The sequence below is a fragment of the Arvicanthis niloticus genome, chromosome 3 (genome assembly GCF_011762505.2).
Source record: "Arvicanthis niloticus isolate mArvNil1 chromosome 3, mArvNil1.pat.X, whole genome shotgun sequence".
Taxonomy (NCBI): domain Eukaryota; kingdom Metazoa; phylum Chordata; class Mammalia; order Rodentia; family Muridae; genus Arvicanthis; species Arvicanthis niloticus.
Genome location: NC_047660.1, coordinates 122,673,929 through 122,689,983, shown reverse-complemented (window position 1 = coordinate 122,689,983; position 16,055 = coordinate 122,673,929). Strand labels below are relative to the sequence as shown.

At 42.4% G+C, this 16,055-nt stretch overlaps 1 protein-coding gene across 9 annotated transcripts in view; it reads right to left on the bottom strand.

The window, feature by feature from the left end:
* The window catches only part of Ica1l (islet cell autoantigen 1 like), a 56,460-nt gene that overhangs the window by 20,159 nt on the left and 20,246 nt on the right, over positions 1–16,055 (bottom strand). For all 9 annotated transcript variants that reach the window (XM_076931838.1, XM_076931837.1, XM_076931839.1 and 6 more), the window contains exons 4-8: positions 13,082–13,205; positions 11,290–11,488; positions 6,292–6,417; positions 3,992–4,090; positions 2,371–2,456 (exon numbers count right to left, since the gene is read on the bottom strand). In XM_076931838.1, coding sequence (XP_076787953.1) covers positions 2,371–2,456; positions 3,992–4,090; positions 6,292–6,417; positions 11,290–11,488; positions 13,082–13,205 — 634 coding nt within the window. The remainder of the gene's footprint in view (positions 1–2,370; positions 2,457–3,991; positions 4,091–6,291; positions 6,418–11,289; positions 11,489–13,081; positions 13,206–16,055) is intronic.

Below are 16,055 nucleotides of genomic sequence, written 5' to 3'. Positions count from 1 at the left end.
CTGTAGACCAGGCTGGCCTTGAACTCAGAAGAGATATATATCTGCTTCTGCCTCTGAGTGCTGGAACTAAAGGCATGCAACACCGCCGCTCAGGACCTTATTCTTGGCTTTGACTCCTTATTTCTGTAAACACTAACTCAGAGACTATGTAGGGTTATAGGCACTGGGCCAAATACAAGGTTGAATATTTCTAATTTGGAAATCTGAAATTCAGAACTTTGTCATAAATAAGAGCTTCTTTATCATAATAAGACTTGTTTTTATATATACATTATTTAGGGTAATATCTCCATAGGCCACAAACATAAGACACAGGAGACTCACACCAGTTCCTTTCTTCTGTGCCTATGTCTTCCTTTCAGCAAGGACTTCTAAAAGAAGGGGACACAGTGTAGACGTATCTGGAAATGTCTGGAGTCTGTGCTCTCAGCTGTGTAACTAATACTCTTCCTGTCTTTTACTATGGTTTAGAGTATTGCTCAAAGACTTTGGTTTTTTTTTTTTTAACTTTTATTAAAATTATCCTAATTGGTTAAAAATATAGAAGACAGACATTAATTTCTTGTTTAGTCTTAAATTCATCCTTAAGATATCTCATTATGTTTAGCCAAATATATCAAAATGCTTTTTTAAAGTCTAAAAACTGGAACACTATCCAAACATCATGGATAAGTGCTCCTGGCCCTGTACCTCTTAGACCATAGAGTTTGGGTTTTCATTTTCATGCACTGTAGGGTGGGCATGGCACTTTCTTAACTCATAAGAACTGAAAGAGACATGAACATCCCACACAAAATATGGTATAGGTGATATTTGCCAAAGAAGGCAAGACAGACTAGCCTATAATGTCTCCAGCCAGTGGTCATTGTAGATATCTATAGTATCCATCTAATATGGTGATTTAGCTATTTATACTATCCATCCAATATAGTGATTTAGATATTTATAGTATCCATCTAATATGGTAATTTAAATATTTATAGTATCTATCTAATATGGTGATTTAGAACACCCATACAATAAAGAGTGGGACACAGAAACTGAACAGATATTAAACCGTTATTCCTGGGCATGACTTTATAATCATCAGTATTGAAAATTATTTTAATATTTCTTTAAAGACACCTAAAGACCAATACAGTATCATTTCATAAAATAACTATAAAAACCTTTACAGAGTAAAGATACTTAGGATTGGAATGAAATGTCCAATGATACTATACATATATGATTTTTAAAATATTCTTAAAACGTATTTATTTTATGAGTACACTGTCGCTGTCCTCAGACACACCAGAAGAGGGCATCAGATCCTATTACAGATGGTTGTGAGCCACCATGTGATTCTGGGAATTGAACTCAGGACCTCTGGAAGAGCAGCCAGTGTTCTCCATCTCTCTGCTCCCCCCTCCCCATATATGATATTTTTAAACACCTTAGCTTCACTTATGATTTTAATGTCAACATAAAACTAAAATAAGTTTGGGCTGGAGAGATGGCTCAGTGGTTAAGAGCAATGACTGCTCTTCCAGAGGTCATGAGTTCAATTCCCAGCAACCACATGGTGGCTCACAACCATCTTTAATGGGGTCTGGTGCCCTCTTCTGGTGTGTCTGAAGAGAGCAATGGTGTACTCGTATACACAAAATAAGTAAATAAGATTTTTGAAAAAAAAAAAAAAAGGTAAAATAAGTTTAATTTATTCATAAAATTTCATACATACAAACATTTAGTTTGGATTTCCCGTAGAGAATATGCCTGGGATCATTGTCTACTCAAGAGTCTATGTTACTGCTGGGCAGTCAGAGTTGTTGCTGTCTTAGCCAGTTTGCTTAAGACAGGAGTGAAGCAGCAGAGAAGCATGGGCAGACACAGGGAGCAGGCCTGTGCGGGTGGGGCCCAGTCTCAGCTGGGTCATTCCAAGATTGATTTCTAACAGTTGCTGCACCTGGACTTGCCTGCTTTCCTGCCCCCCACCTACCCCTGCCTCTACCCCTTTGCCCCCCTGCCCCCTGCCCCCTCCACTCCCCACCCCCGCCTCCCTGTCCCCCACTCCCTCCCCTCCTGTCCCCCTATCCCCCTTCCCCGATGCTCTCCTTTCAAGGCATGCCTACAGAACTCAGTTCCTTACATAATGCACATTCTTCCCCAAGACAGAGTCTGGATCATTGCCACAGCTGACTGGTACTTTTGGTGTCTCCTTTGCCTACCAAGTTAATAGCAGGGACAGATGTTTGTGTTGTTTGAGAAAATGACATAAAATAAACATTCACTGAACTGGAGAGAAGAGAGCCAGTGACCATTTCCACGTATGTTATGGAATGGCATTCAGGATTTCCATAGCACCAGAGGTATCTTTTGCCTACTTACTTATTGAGGTTTGTAGTAAGACAGCTGCCTTCTGTTTGTTCTTCTTTGTAGTCTACAGTAAGATTGCCTGGAGTGTCTTGGAGTCTCTAAGGATACAAAATTTAAAGTTAAGTAGATTTTAAAAAATAATATTTCTTTTTACTATCAAAAGGAGAATAAAAATTTCAGACACTATAAAATAGAATGAGTTCTGAGTCAAGAGCAAGAGCTGTGGGAACATAGGAGGGTGTCCTTTGCACTGAGCCCCATGGACACAGTTCTTCATCCTGGCCACCTGTGGGACCACACATAAACTGTGACATGCCTTAGAAAGGTCAGCAACTTGTGACAGGTCCAAAGAAAACACACCGCATTCCTCGCCTGCACCGCAATGCTGAAGATGTTCTGACTAGATTCTGAGTAGAAATTAGACACAGAATTTGCCTAATACATAAAACACTATTTACTGAAACATTTCTTATAGAAAAAAAAATTAATCAAGGGCAGCTTTGGGACTGAAAGATGTTATCTCACAAAATGACTTAAAAGATGGGCAGGCTTGGACCTTTAATCCCTTTCTAAGCACTATGTGAGTTCAAGGCCAGCCTGGTCTGCAGTGTTCAGGCCATGTAGGGCCACAATGAGACCCTGTCTCAAAAAGGGAAAGACTTAAAAGGAGACTGAAGAGATAACACAGCAATTAAGAATATGTTCTGTTCTTCAGGAAAGCCAAGTGCAATTGCCAGTACCCATATGAGGCAGCTCACAACCACCTCTAACTCCACCCCTAGAGAGATCAGATACCTCTGACCTCTGTAGGCGCCTGGGGCAAGAGTTTGTGCCACACACCACCCCCTTCAATTTTTTTTTAAAAAGATGCCTTTAAAAATCCAGCACCAACACTTCATCCAGCTAAGGTAAGAACATTAAGTTAAAAGGCTCTTGAAGCTAGCCCATCAGAACTGCGGAGGTGACCATCACAGTGTGACCGTGTTGAAGAAGCGACATGCAAAAATGTGACTGGGTGCTGGACAAACACAGAGAGACCGTAATCACAGTGAGCGCCCTTTTCATATGGACATGCTATAGGACAAGGACCTCTTATGTTCATCTCTGCAGCTGCGGTGGCACCATGTCAGGGCCATGCTCTGTGACCTGGGCATCACGAACCACATCTGTGTGCTTTAAGTTTTTTATTACTAAACTTCACTTTCTAGAAATCTTTTTTTTTTAAGGATTTATTTTTAATTGTGTGTGCAGTGCCCACAGAACCCAGAAGAGTGTGCTGCCAGGCCCTAGAACTGGAGTTATGGGAGCTGTGAGTCAGCCAACTCTGTGCTGGGAACAAACCTTGGGTCCTCTGCAGGAGCTCTTATATTCTGAGCTGCTGCCTCCAGCCCAGCACCTTCCCACTTGCCTGTCAGACTTACCTCAGCCCACAAGAGGCCTGTGTACTTTAGTGTTCCTGGCAGTTACTGGAATCTAGGCAGGACAGATCCTTAGGAGTGGGGAGTATATTTCCCAGTGTTTCATGAGTTTGAAACTAAGCCCAGCAAAAGACAGTTTCAACGTTATCACCTGAGGTGATTCAGCTAAGCAGGAGGACCTGGTTTACTCACATGTAAATATACATATGACATACCTTGAGAGTCACGAAGTCGTACGGATGAAAGCCAGCATAGGCCTCTTGGATTTGAGACATCGTTTGAGCTGTTTTCTCCCAGAACCCAAGCAATGTTCTCTGTAGAAACAGAAAAGGCAACACTACAGTTCTGCCCGTCCAAGGCCTGTTTGGGGCTGATTCCTCACTGCTGTGCCCCTCAGGAACTGATCCCCTGTCTGAGCACCGGGAACCAGAAAGAACAGTGAGCACTGAGTCTGTATGTGCACGTGCCTGTCTGTACACATAGACACTAGAATGTACCTTTAGGATAATTACAGCTTATAATGAGAAAAAGAAAACCAATGGCTCCAAATACCTCAAAATCTAAAGTCCTGGGCTTCAAAGGCCAATAAAAACACCAATCTCTGCAGAAGGGACACATGTAATTTTTATGTTAGCACATGTAAGTGTTGCATACACATGCTTGCATGGATGTTGAATGTGTGTCTTTGTGTGCATGTGCATGTCACAGAATACCTATAGAGATCAGAGAACAACTAGTGGGAATTGGGTCTCTCAAGCCCCCATGGAAGTCCCAGGGGTCAAATTCAGGTCATCAGGCTTGGTGGCAAGCAGCATCACCTGCTGAAAATCTTACTGGCCCAGAAGAATCATTTTTTTATGCTTTGTTTTACTTTGTGAGGCAGGGTCTTACTATGTAGCCTTGGCTGGCCTGGAACTTGCTATGTACACCAGGATGTCTACAACACACAGAAATCCACCTGCCTCTGCAGTGCCTGGGTGTGTGCCACTCTGCTTAGCCCATAAGTATTTATTCACTAGAGAAAATACTACTAAATTTGACCTTTTGTTAAGGGCTCAACAAAAACTTAGCCCTAAAAACATGTTGTTTAGGGCTTGAGAGATGGCTCAGAGGTTAAGAACACTGACTGCTCTTTCAGAGGTCCTGAGTTCAATTCCCAGCACCCACATGATAGTTCACAACCATCTGTAATGAGATCTGATGCCCTCTTCTGGTGTGACTGAAGACAGCTACAGTGTACTCACATGCAAATCTAAAACTAATAAAGCCTTTTTAAAAAGTGTTATTTAGCTAACGGAGGTAATTTGTGATCTTGTTGCTTCAAGATTCCTGTTCCAGGACAAAGGTTGAGAGGGGAGAACAGAGGAGCACAGAGCTCACAGCTGTTAGACTCCAGCCTTTACTTTCCAGGACATCTTTCCTCGAGTCTTTCCTTGCATAGTGCCAACCTGAATCAGGGACACTGCTTTAAGACAGCAATGAGTGGCCACCTCCTTTCTCTAACTTTCCTTATTCAAGGAAAGCGTTCCACTGGCTGTTTACGAAGGCATGTGGAAGTCTGCAGCCACGGCCTGTCGGCTGGCATTCGTACACTTTTCACATGAGACTTGAGGGAAGGTGAGTTGTGTAGCACAGACAGCAACTTGGCAGGATGAGAGGCACGCACCTCCTAGGTTGGGTAAACTTGAGGCGTGAAGCCCAAATCACCATTTACTTAATTGTCATTAGGTTCATTATCTTTAGTCATTGCTTGACACAGAAGTTTTCAAGCTTTTTGGAGCATGGTATTCTTTTTGCTTTTTTGTTTAGTTTTAGGACAGAGTCTAGTCTTGAACTCTTAATCCTCCTGCCTCTGCAGTCCTGGGGTTACCTGTATAAGCCCCCATACCTGACTGGACCCAGTATCACTATTTCAAATCAAAATATGTATAACTCGAATTAACAAGTTTTGATCTTACTCACCACTCCCTGCCTTTGTTTCTTTTTGTTTAGATTTGGTTTGGTTTTTGGTTTCTTTGTTGGTTTTGTTTTTTGAGACAGAGCTTCGCTTTATAGCCTTAAGTCCTGGAACTTGCTTCGTAGACCAGGCTGACCTCAAACTTACAGAGATCCACATGCCTCTGCCTCCTGAGTGCTGAGATTAAAGATGTGTGGCACCACATCCAGCTTTCTGGTTTTTTTTTTTTTTTTTTTTTTTTTTTTTTTTTGGTTTTTTGAGACAGGGTTTCTCTGTGTAGCCTTGGCTGTCCTGGAACTCACTCTGTAGACCAGGCTGGCCTCGAACTCAGAAATCCGCCTGCCTCTGCCTCCCAAGTGCTGGGATTAAAGGCGTGCGCCACCACCGCCCGGCCAGTCAGAGCTTTTCAGGTCTCTGTCAGAACTTCAACACTCAATTGCAGCAGTCAAAGGAAGCTGGGCAATGACAGAAATTTTCTCGCACTCGTTAGACAACTTTCAAACAGGAATCTCACCACTTGTCTCTACTGCAAGGACATGCTGACCATGGGGGAGGTACCTGGTAGGTAGTGAGTGAGTGAGATAACATATTGCAGCGACTAGCTCCCAACAAGTCCACTTTCTGACAGACGTCCATCTTTAACTTGTCAAAAGAATCTTTGCTGTTTCTCACTTGGATCTGTACCTGCAATCACAAAAATGTCAGTTATTATCAACACCAAGGATGGACATCTAACTGGTCTGAAATAAATTTTTCTCAGACACATGGAATCCTAACAGTTCCTCTTCTCTGTGCCATTATCATCCCATGGTTAATGACGGAGACATTAGCTACTGTTGATTGTAGGAGTCTTTCTCATATCTATCCCTTTTTAAAAGGTTTACTTATTTATGTTGCAGGAGGTGGTGGGGAGGGTGTGTGTGTGTGTGTGTGTGTGTATGTGTGTGTAGGTCAGAGAACAACCTGTGGGAGGAGATGTTCCCCTTTCACTATGTGAATTCTGAAGATAAAATTCAAGTCATCAGGTTTGGTAGGAAGTGCCCCTGCCCTCTGAGCCAGCTCACTGCCGCTCCAATAGCTGTCCCAGAGGTGAGAAAATCTGAGATAAAAAATGAAAATCATAGTTGAGGAGAGAAAATGAATCCCAGATAAAAACAAATATCTGCAATGTTTAGGATTGTTTATGTACAGCATTTAGCTAAAAGAAGCAAAGAAACAGAAGAGCTGAGGAGGCGGCTCCATGGGCAGAGGTCCTGGCCACCAGGCCTGGTGACCTCAGTTTGGTCCTTGGGACCCACAAGGTAAAAGGAGAGAACCAATGCCCAGAAGTTGTCTTCTTGACAGAAGACAACTGTATTCTATGTATCAGATATATTCCATGTATCACATGTATTCTATGGCATGTGCTCTCATACACAAAATAAATGAATAAATGTAATATAAAATTTAGCTGGGCAGTAGAAGTATAGGCCTCTAATCCCAGATCTCAGGAGGCAGAGGCTGGGGGATCTCTTTTGAGTTTGAGGAGAGCCTGGTCTACAGAGTAAGTTCTAGGACAGCTACACAGAAAAACCCTGTCTCCACAACAACCAACCAAGCAACCAATCAGGCAAACAAACAATATTTAAGGATGAGCACATTCTAGTGGTACGTATGCATCTCGCTACAATAAATAAAAATTACATTTTATAATAAAAATAAAATGTAATAAATTTTTTTTAAATGTAATAAAAAGTAAAAAAACATCTTAGAAGAATAAATAGAAGCCATAGTAAAATGTTGGAAGACATTAGTATTTTAAATCATTGAGGTATTTATATATTTAAATGTCTTAATAAATGTCATTGGATAATATAAATACTGACTTTTGAAGATGTTTATTCATGCATTGACTTAATTAATATTTGTAAGTTGTCTAGTTTATGAAACACTATTCTAGGAACTAAGACACTATGGCAAACAAAACAATGTCCATGCCGTCATCATCAGGTGGAGAGGGCTAGGAGGGGAAGTACATAATTACAGGAGGGGCTCTGCTTGGAAACACAGACAAGTGAAGGGAACTCAGCGACTATCTGGTGCTCAGGAAGGTCCTTGGCAAGCTGGGTGTTTGAGCTGGACAGCAAGATGATGACCAGGCTACACCAAGACTCTTGGGGGTAAGCAGTCCATGACCAGGGGAAGTTTCCTGAGGAAGAGACAGGTAGGGCAGAGCCCTGGGGGCACAAGAAGCAAGAAGCACGAAGGCTGTGTGGGGATGAGGGACCAGACCTTACAGGATCCTAAGAGGAGCTGGATAGAAATCTATTAAGGGCCTAATAGCAAATTCATGGCTCTGAGTTTATTGTTAGGGTGTTTTCTAGATTTTAATTAAAAATAGCTGAGAGGACTTAACAGGCAACAGTCCAGATTGCTTTACATATTTACAGATTGCTTTTACATTTTTTTTTGTTTTCAAAAACGTCAGAAGTCCACAGAATTCACAGTACAGACATTTCTTTATTAAAGTTCATTTGATTAGAGACCTGTCTGCTCCTGACAGCTTCCTGTCTTGGATTCTAAGAAGAGATTGAGCATCTTTGGAGTTACTCCAGTTGTGGTGAGACAGCCACTAGGCAAGAACTTATCTCTTTTCATCTACAGATAAATCACTGTCCAGAAAAGGACACACTATGCAGAATAGTCAACTGATAATCTCTGCCTAGACAGGGAAATCAGCCCTTAAAAATTCTGCATCCTAGATCTGTCAGATGATCCTGCGCCAGAAGGCTGAAGACCAGATGCTCCAATGTTTCGAAGGGACTGTCCAGGTGTTCAGCGGTCTCTATAATTTGGCTAAGTTTTAGAAGCTATGTTTTGTGTTTCCCATATTATTTCAGTTAATTGAGTCATTCTAGATTTCTAACAGGGTTGAAGACTTATAGTCTCTTAGCCAACCCAAGCTATTTACTTTAAGAGAACAGATTTAAGAGGATGGTCTTTTATTGACAATAATGTTGGACTGGGTATTAGGTCTATCGTGTACCTTACTGTTACAAATTAGTATCGCTGTGCCCTATTTATATTTTGAGGGAAAGTTTTTTTTTTTTTTTTTTTTTAATTCTAACAAGAAGGGTGGTATGTAGCGGGATATCCACCTTCCCCACTACATTTGCAATAAAGCTCGGTAATTTGGGAGGAGCTAATGTGGGAGGAGTGAAGAATGGGAAGGAGAAGGAGGAGAGAGAGACAGAGACAGAGAGAGAGAGAGAAAGAAGAAGGAGGAGGAGGAAGAGGAGGAAGAAGAGGAAGAGGAAAAAGAGGAGGAGGAAGAGGAGGAGGAGAAGGAGGAGAGAAGATAGCGGATGCCCAAGTGTCTCTAGCAGAGGTAGTTATTAATATCAAGGTTACATAATTGGGTAACAATTCTAATTGTATGAGCATCTTGTTACTTGAGCATTTTCAAATATATGAACCAATTGGATAACCTTAAAGCTTTAAGAGTCTTCATTCTATCAGGTACCAAGGGCATGGCAGGTATTGTCTGGGGTTCAATCAAGCTTTTCGGGGAGGGGTTCAGTCAAGCTATGTGGATGCAGCATGGGGGATTGGCAGAGCCATCCCCCATACTGGTGCCTCGTGGGTGTCAGGGCTAGTGTTTCTAGATAGCTGGAGCTGAGGTCCAGAGCTGGAGGCGCAGGAAAATGGCAGCTGTCTGGGAACAAGCTGGTCTGGGCACTGTTTTTTAAAATATTACCCACAACAGAAATCTGGTTGGCTTTTTGGGTTTTTGTTTGTTTGTTTTGTTTTTTTCCTTCCTGATAGGGTTTCTCTGTGTAGCCCTGGCTGTCCTGGAACTCACTCTGTAGACCAGTCTGGCCTCAAACTCAGAGATCCACGTGCCTCTGACTCTTGAGTGCTGGGATTAAAGGCGTGGCCACCACAGCCAGGCAGGAATCTGTATTTTTGTTTTAATCGAAGGGAATAGGAAATTCACGTGATATACACTCAACCATTTGAAAATGCAGACCTTGGTGACACTTGTGTTTCACAGTGGCATCCAACCACTCTCACAGACTAAATGCTATTATCAAGATTATACTGGGGTTAGGGCAGGCCTCAGGTCAAGTATTCACCTAGTTGACAGGCCTGCTGGGAATAATCAATGACTTGTGTTTATTGTGTTATGTCACCTTGACACAACTAGAACAATTTTGGAAACAGGAACTTCAATTGAGAAAAATGCCCTACCCTACCCACACAGATGGCCTGGGGGTGAGCCAGGGGGACTTTCTTAATAGATGTGGGAAGGTGCAGCTCACTGTGGTAGTGCCTGGGCTAAAGTCTCAAGTGCTGTAAGAAAGACTAAGCAAGCCACAAAGAACAGACCAGCAGACAGCACGCCTCTGTGGCTTCTGGTCAGCTCCTGCCTCCAGGATCCTTCTCAGTTTGACTTCCCATCCAGTTTCCTCTGGAGATGACTGTTCTATGGAACTGTAAGCTGAAAAAAAACCCTTCCTCCCTAAGCTTTTGGAACTGGTGTTCTATCACAGCAACAACATAACTAAGACACAAGGCAAGCCACTTGCAGTGTCTGGTACAGGGGAGTCTCCATCAACATTAAACATTGTGACTTTATTATAGGTTTATATAGGAAATGAATTACTGAATGAATTTTAATATCCATATATAGTGAATTTAAAGTACACACACACACACGTGATCAGTGAGCTGCATCATCTTCATCCATAGGGGGATATAATTTATAATGAATTTATTTAACAGCATATATTTACAAGTATGTTACTGTAGCAGAATGAAAAATTTAATAATTTCAACTTTTCATTAGAACTAAGAATCATTTTCACATGATTTTTACTTCAGCAATTATATATTTAGTAATAAACCATTTTTCTATCTGTATATAAATTCTAAAATTTTAGGTAAACAATATTTAAAACATGATTAGAGCTTTTGTGAAAGATAAAAAAGATCAGACTGGGATCAAGGTACCACTCAGAGTGCATTTGCTGAAATATCCAAGCAACCAAGAAGTGATATTAAAACCTAATTTTGGGGGCTGGAGAGATGACTCAATGATTCTGCTCTTCCAGAGGTCCTGAGTTCATTTCCCAGAACCACATAGTGGCTCACAACCATCTGTAATGTGATCTGATGCTCTCTTCTGGTGTGTCTGAAGATAGTGACAGTGTACTCATATATATAAAATAAATAATTAATTTAAAAAAAAAAAAGAAAACCTAATTTTCAAAAGAAGAGTGTAGAGCCGGGTGCAGTGGTATGCACCTGTAACCCCAACTCTCAGCACCGTGTGCTCCTGCCCAGCCTGGGCTATACAGTGAGATCCTCACTCAGATGATTTAGCGGTAAGAGCACTGGCTACTCAGCTCTTCCAGAGGTCCCAAACTCAATTCCCAAAAGGACATGGCAGCTCACAACCATCTATAATTTGACCCAATGCCCTCTTATGGCGTGGAGACATACAAGCAGGCAAAGTACTCACATACATGAAAGACATAAGCCAACCTAAAGAACGGAAAGGGACACAGGTCTTACTTTTCTAAACTTTTCCATTTGTTTGAAGGTATCTGGGTCGAGTTCCTGCGATGCATCCTTCATCCACAGCAGGGCTCCTCTGTACTCTGTGCGTGCCCGCTCCATGCGATTAATGGTCACCAAGGTGTCAGAAATGGCCCTCTGACTGAATGTTGCCACTTCTTGCTTAAGACGAGACAGGGGAGTACACAAGGCCAATCTAATAGCACAGAGGTAAAGATCAGAGGATTGTACGTCCATAAACAAAATTCTAGATACATTGTAACATGTATTCATCATGGAGCTGAGTTTCAAATAGGAAATTCTTAACATGCTTTGAAGATTTAGAAAGCAGACCCTGAGTTACTGGGGTGCATGTTTCTACAGGTTATCCCTTTCAACTTTAGGGAACACAAGTTTGTTGATCCAGATATAAACAACCCACCAGGCACACCTACCCTCTAGAAAGGGATTCTAAAGCAACACAGGACCCGTGCTCCAAAACACAATGCAATTTACAGAGATCGTTCAGTTGGCAATTGTAGGGAAAACTTGGGTTCAAAAGATTTCATAAAAATGCTAGGAAAACTAAGAGAATACAGTTCTTGGCAGCTGAGATGAGGACAGAAAAACTGATATTTAAGGAGCACAGTGCAAACCCAGCTGGGCTAAGGCTGATTTTGATATAGCAGCATGGGAGGGCCCACCCGGGATGGTCCTGCTCAACTCCTTAATGAGTTGCACTAATATTACAGAGTGAAGCCACCAGCGCCAGACATCAGAGTGCAGGACCTGATAAGGTCAGTGTTCTGATTTTGTCTGGAATATAAGTATTTGAGCTACATTTATGGTACACACACACACAGAGAGAGAGAGAGAGAGAGAGAGAGAGAGAGAGAGAGAGAGAGAGAGAGAGAGAGAGTCTTTTTATAACACATATCTTTATGCTAAGCATTGTGAAATAATAAGTGGAAAATATCAAATTAAGAAGAAAAACCAGGCTGGGTATGGTGGTGCATGCCTTTGATCCCAGCACAGGGGTAGGCAGAGGCAGGTGAATATCTATGAGTTCAAGGTTAGCCTGGGCTACATAGTAACCTTTCTTAAAAAAACAAAAACAAAAAACCTCTATTTAAGAAAAATTTCCACTTAATTAGAGATGTTATAGTGTCAAAAAAAGTGAGTGACTGGAGGAGGTGCAGCTCAAAATCAGAGCACTGGCTAAGACACATGAGGCCTTGTCTAGTCAGCATCACAGAAGAAAACATGGACACAGAAAAAAAAAAAAAAAAAAAAAAAAAAAAAAAAAAAAACAGCTGCCAGTCGGTGGTGGCGCACGCCTTTAATCCCAGCACTTGGGAGGCAGAGGCAGGCAGATTTCTGAGTTCGAGGCCAGCCTGGTCTACAGAGTGAGTTCCAGGACAGCCAGTACTACACATAGAAACCCCTATCTGGGAAAACAAAACAAAACAAAAAAGAAAAAAAAAAACCAAACACACATTTGAAATATTAGTCATTCTGTAACTCTATTATAGTAAACCATTTGAAAAATAGAAATATAATCCAAAATGCTATTTTTAGGAATTAGGTATTCAAGAGCACCAATTTTTAAGTAATTCTTTTGAATGCAAATGAATACTTTAAAAATAAATAATTAAATGATTAATTAGAATAAAAATCCATAAACACATTTCTCTTGAAACACATTTCACTGCCTTATTAGAATCAGCAGTGGCCTTTTTGGGGAAAACTTAGCACACGTCAGAAGGGTCACATGACTGCAGTCAAAGGGGTGAAGGCAGCTGAGGCAGACCTTTGTCTGGCTGAAGAACAGAGGGCCTTGCCTGCGGCATCCATCATTTTGCCAGCTTGAGTTGCATCCCGATCCGCTTGAAACTTTAAAAAGAGCCCTAGTTCATTTTCTTCCTCTGATATAACTAGGGAAAAAAAATTAAAGTTTAGTTAATTCTTTCATTTCACCATTTGCTTAAAATATAACAGGCAGGAGACATGACTCTACATGTACCACCAAGCCTGACAACCTGAGTTCAACCCACATATGGAAGGAGAGAACTGACACACACACATAGACACACACACACTCAAATGTAATTTAAATTTTTAAATGAAGAATCACAAGGGGAAGGAAAATTCTCATGTGTGTCTCTCGCCCGCTGGGCAGAGACTGACTTTCTGAGTCTGGAACACACTGTTTAGCGCTGGACCCTTCAGATGCTGAGTCAGCAGAACTTTCTTCTGCAAAACTGACTGTTAACAAATAAACCCACAAATGAGTCAAACCATGAAACCTGTGTGTGGTGCACAGACACCAGCATGGACCATGAAGAGACAGTCCAGGGGTGCTGCCAGATGTTGAGAAGAAACTGAGGAAAAACAGAGACTTTGACTAATTTGACAAATTTCATATCTGCCATAGATTTAAAAACCAAACCAAACTGAAGGGCTTAGCAAAGAGGAAGTGGATTTCCACAAGTGTGAGGCCCATGTACACACAGAAGGCTTAGGGTTTTGTTTTGTTTTGTGCTTATTTTCTGAGACAGGGTCTTAGTATATATCGGATAGCCTTGACTCCCTGTGTAGCCCAGGTTGGCATCTATATTATGAACCTCCTGCCTCAGTCTCTCAAATACATGCACCATCACACATGGCTGGTATGCCATTTCTATTTAGTTGCTCTAGGAATTCTCTGTCTCTGTCATTCTGTAACATTCCCCCACCCCCACCCCCCATCCCCCAGGGTCTCTCTACAGATCCCTGGCTGTCCAGGAACTTGAAAAGCTCCACCAGCCCCACCTTCTGAGTGCTGGAATAAAAGCATGCATCACTATGCCTAGCCTGGTGTCAGACTAGAACAAACCACAAGTCAAAATATTGCTCCTTTTACTACAGACCATTTTCGGATCCCCAATCTAGTTGTCTACCTGGTAACTTCTAAACCACTGTCAAATGGATAGAAGGAAAGGGCTCCACCTGAGTCAAAGGGACCCTGAATGACACCAATGTCACACCTACTTTCACTTTAGCCACAAGAGATTGAAAACCAAAAGGGGTTCCTGTGCTCAAGATGTGGCAACAAAACATGCTGTATCCTCATGCTGTGACAAACTGTTGATGTCACAGGAACCAAAACTAAAGGAATGAGGGATGGTTGGACAGACTTTCGCCTGCTGGTGTGGCCAACATGGTAATAGCTACAGCTAAGCCACAAACCAGAGATAAGACAAAAGGTCCATCTAGCGTCGATAATTTGACAATGGAATTTGAAAGAAAAGTTTGGGTGTGTCTTTAGTTGAAGATCATGCAGGGGTCACAGGTCCAGCTGCAAAGGAGCATGCAGACTGGGGCCCAGAATTGCATCTGTGGCGGTCTGAATGAGCATGGCCCCCACAGACTCACAGGGAGTGGCCTTGCTGAGGGTGTGGCATTGCTGGGAGTAGGGGTGGCCCTGTTGGAGGAAGTTTGTCCCTGGGGGTGGGCTTTGAGGTCTCAATAACTCAAGCCAGGACTAATGGCTCATCATCTCTTTCTGCTTTAAAAAGTAAACAAAAGACAAGAAAAGCTGACATGGAAGCCCTGGGGCACCGGGGCAGCAGGGCCACCCAGCCCTCTTCCCTCTCCTCCTCTCTGCTGTCCACAAGGTGACCAAGGCCACAGAGCACATGATGCAATGGGGAGGTGACTTCACAGTCTGTGTTACACCTTTAATAAAACCATGCACCGCATTAGAAGTGACTGATACGATCCAGAGAGGATGAATCTGGGAAAGCTAGCCCTGATAAAGCACCGCTAGTATTTTCATAGTTACAAAGTCAAAATGTTAAAGTTTCTTTGGTATCTTCTAAATATAGACTCGACAGTGCTTCTCATTGTGCTGAAAGCACCTCTGTCCAGTCTATACCCAGCCACTGGACAGAGGAAGAGTGTTAACCCACAATCATTTTGTTTGGGTCCCAAACTTTAACCATGATTCAAAGGTGTGAGTCTACTGCTTTTTCTACAATACAGACTTCAGTACAGATTACAAACAGTGGTAATGCCAATATGTCTAAAATTTTTATCTTTTTGTTAACTTAAAAAATTCTTGTAAGCTTCAGGGAGTCATGAGACTTAGATCCATCTCTCACAGGTCAAATGGCTTCAGATAAGTACTCCTGTCAATCTACAACCAAAACTTCCATGCCTACTGTCTACCCCTAAGGGTGGGCTCCCCCTTCCCCAACTACAAGGACCACAAGCCTGAAAGTTTCAAGTGTACACTGTTAGCATTTCCTCTAGGCTCCGCCCAACAGTTACCTAGCAACGGCCAGGTAAAGGTCAGGAGCCAGGCACATAAGGACTGTTCAGGCTTCTCCTTCCTCTCCCCACTTCTCATCTTTATTCTCTCTTCCCCTCTCCCCATCTTCCCTTTCTCTCTCCATCTATTCTTTGTCCCTCTTCCTCCCATATGACCCCAGCTGGCCTCATTCCTTCTTCTCTTCCTCTCGCCCCTCCTCCCCCTTTTCCTTTTCTCCAATAAATCTTCTTTATATTACGTTTGTCTCATGGCTTGATTTCTCAGAGCGAACGCTTAGGCAGGGGCCCCGCCCAGGCGCTCCCTTCCGCCACACCACAGGCGCCGGCCTAAATTAACCTTCTGTTACTAGTCTGTATTTATCCCAGCAGATTTACAGTCAACTGAAGACTGCTCCCAAACTACCTGCAACGCGCCAGCCTCACGTGCTTTCAGAACCTGCATCCCAGACCACTCCAAAGCAGCCTGCACTTCC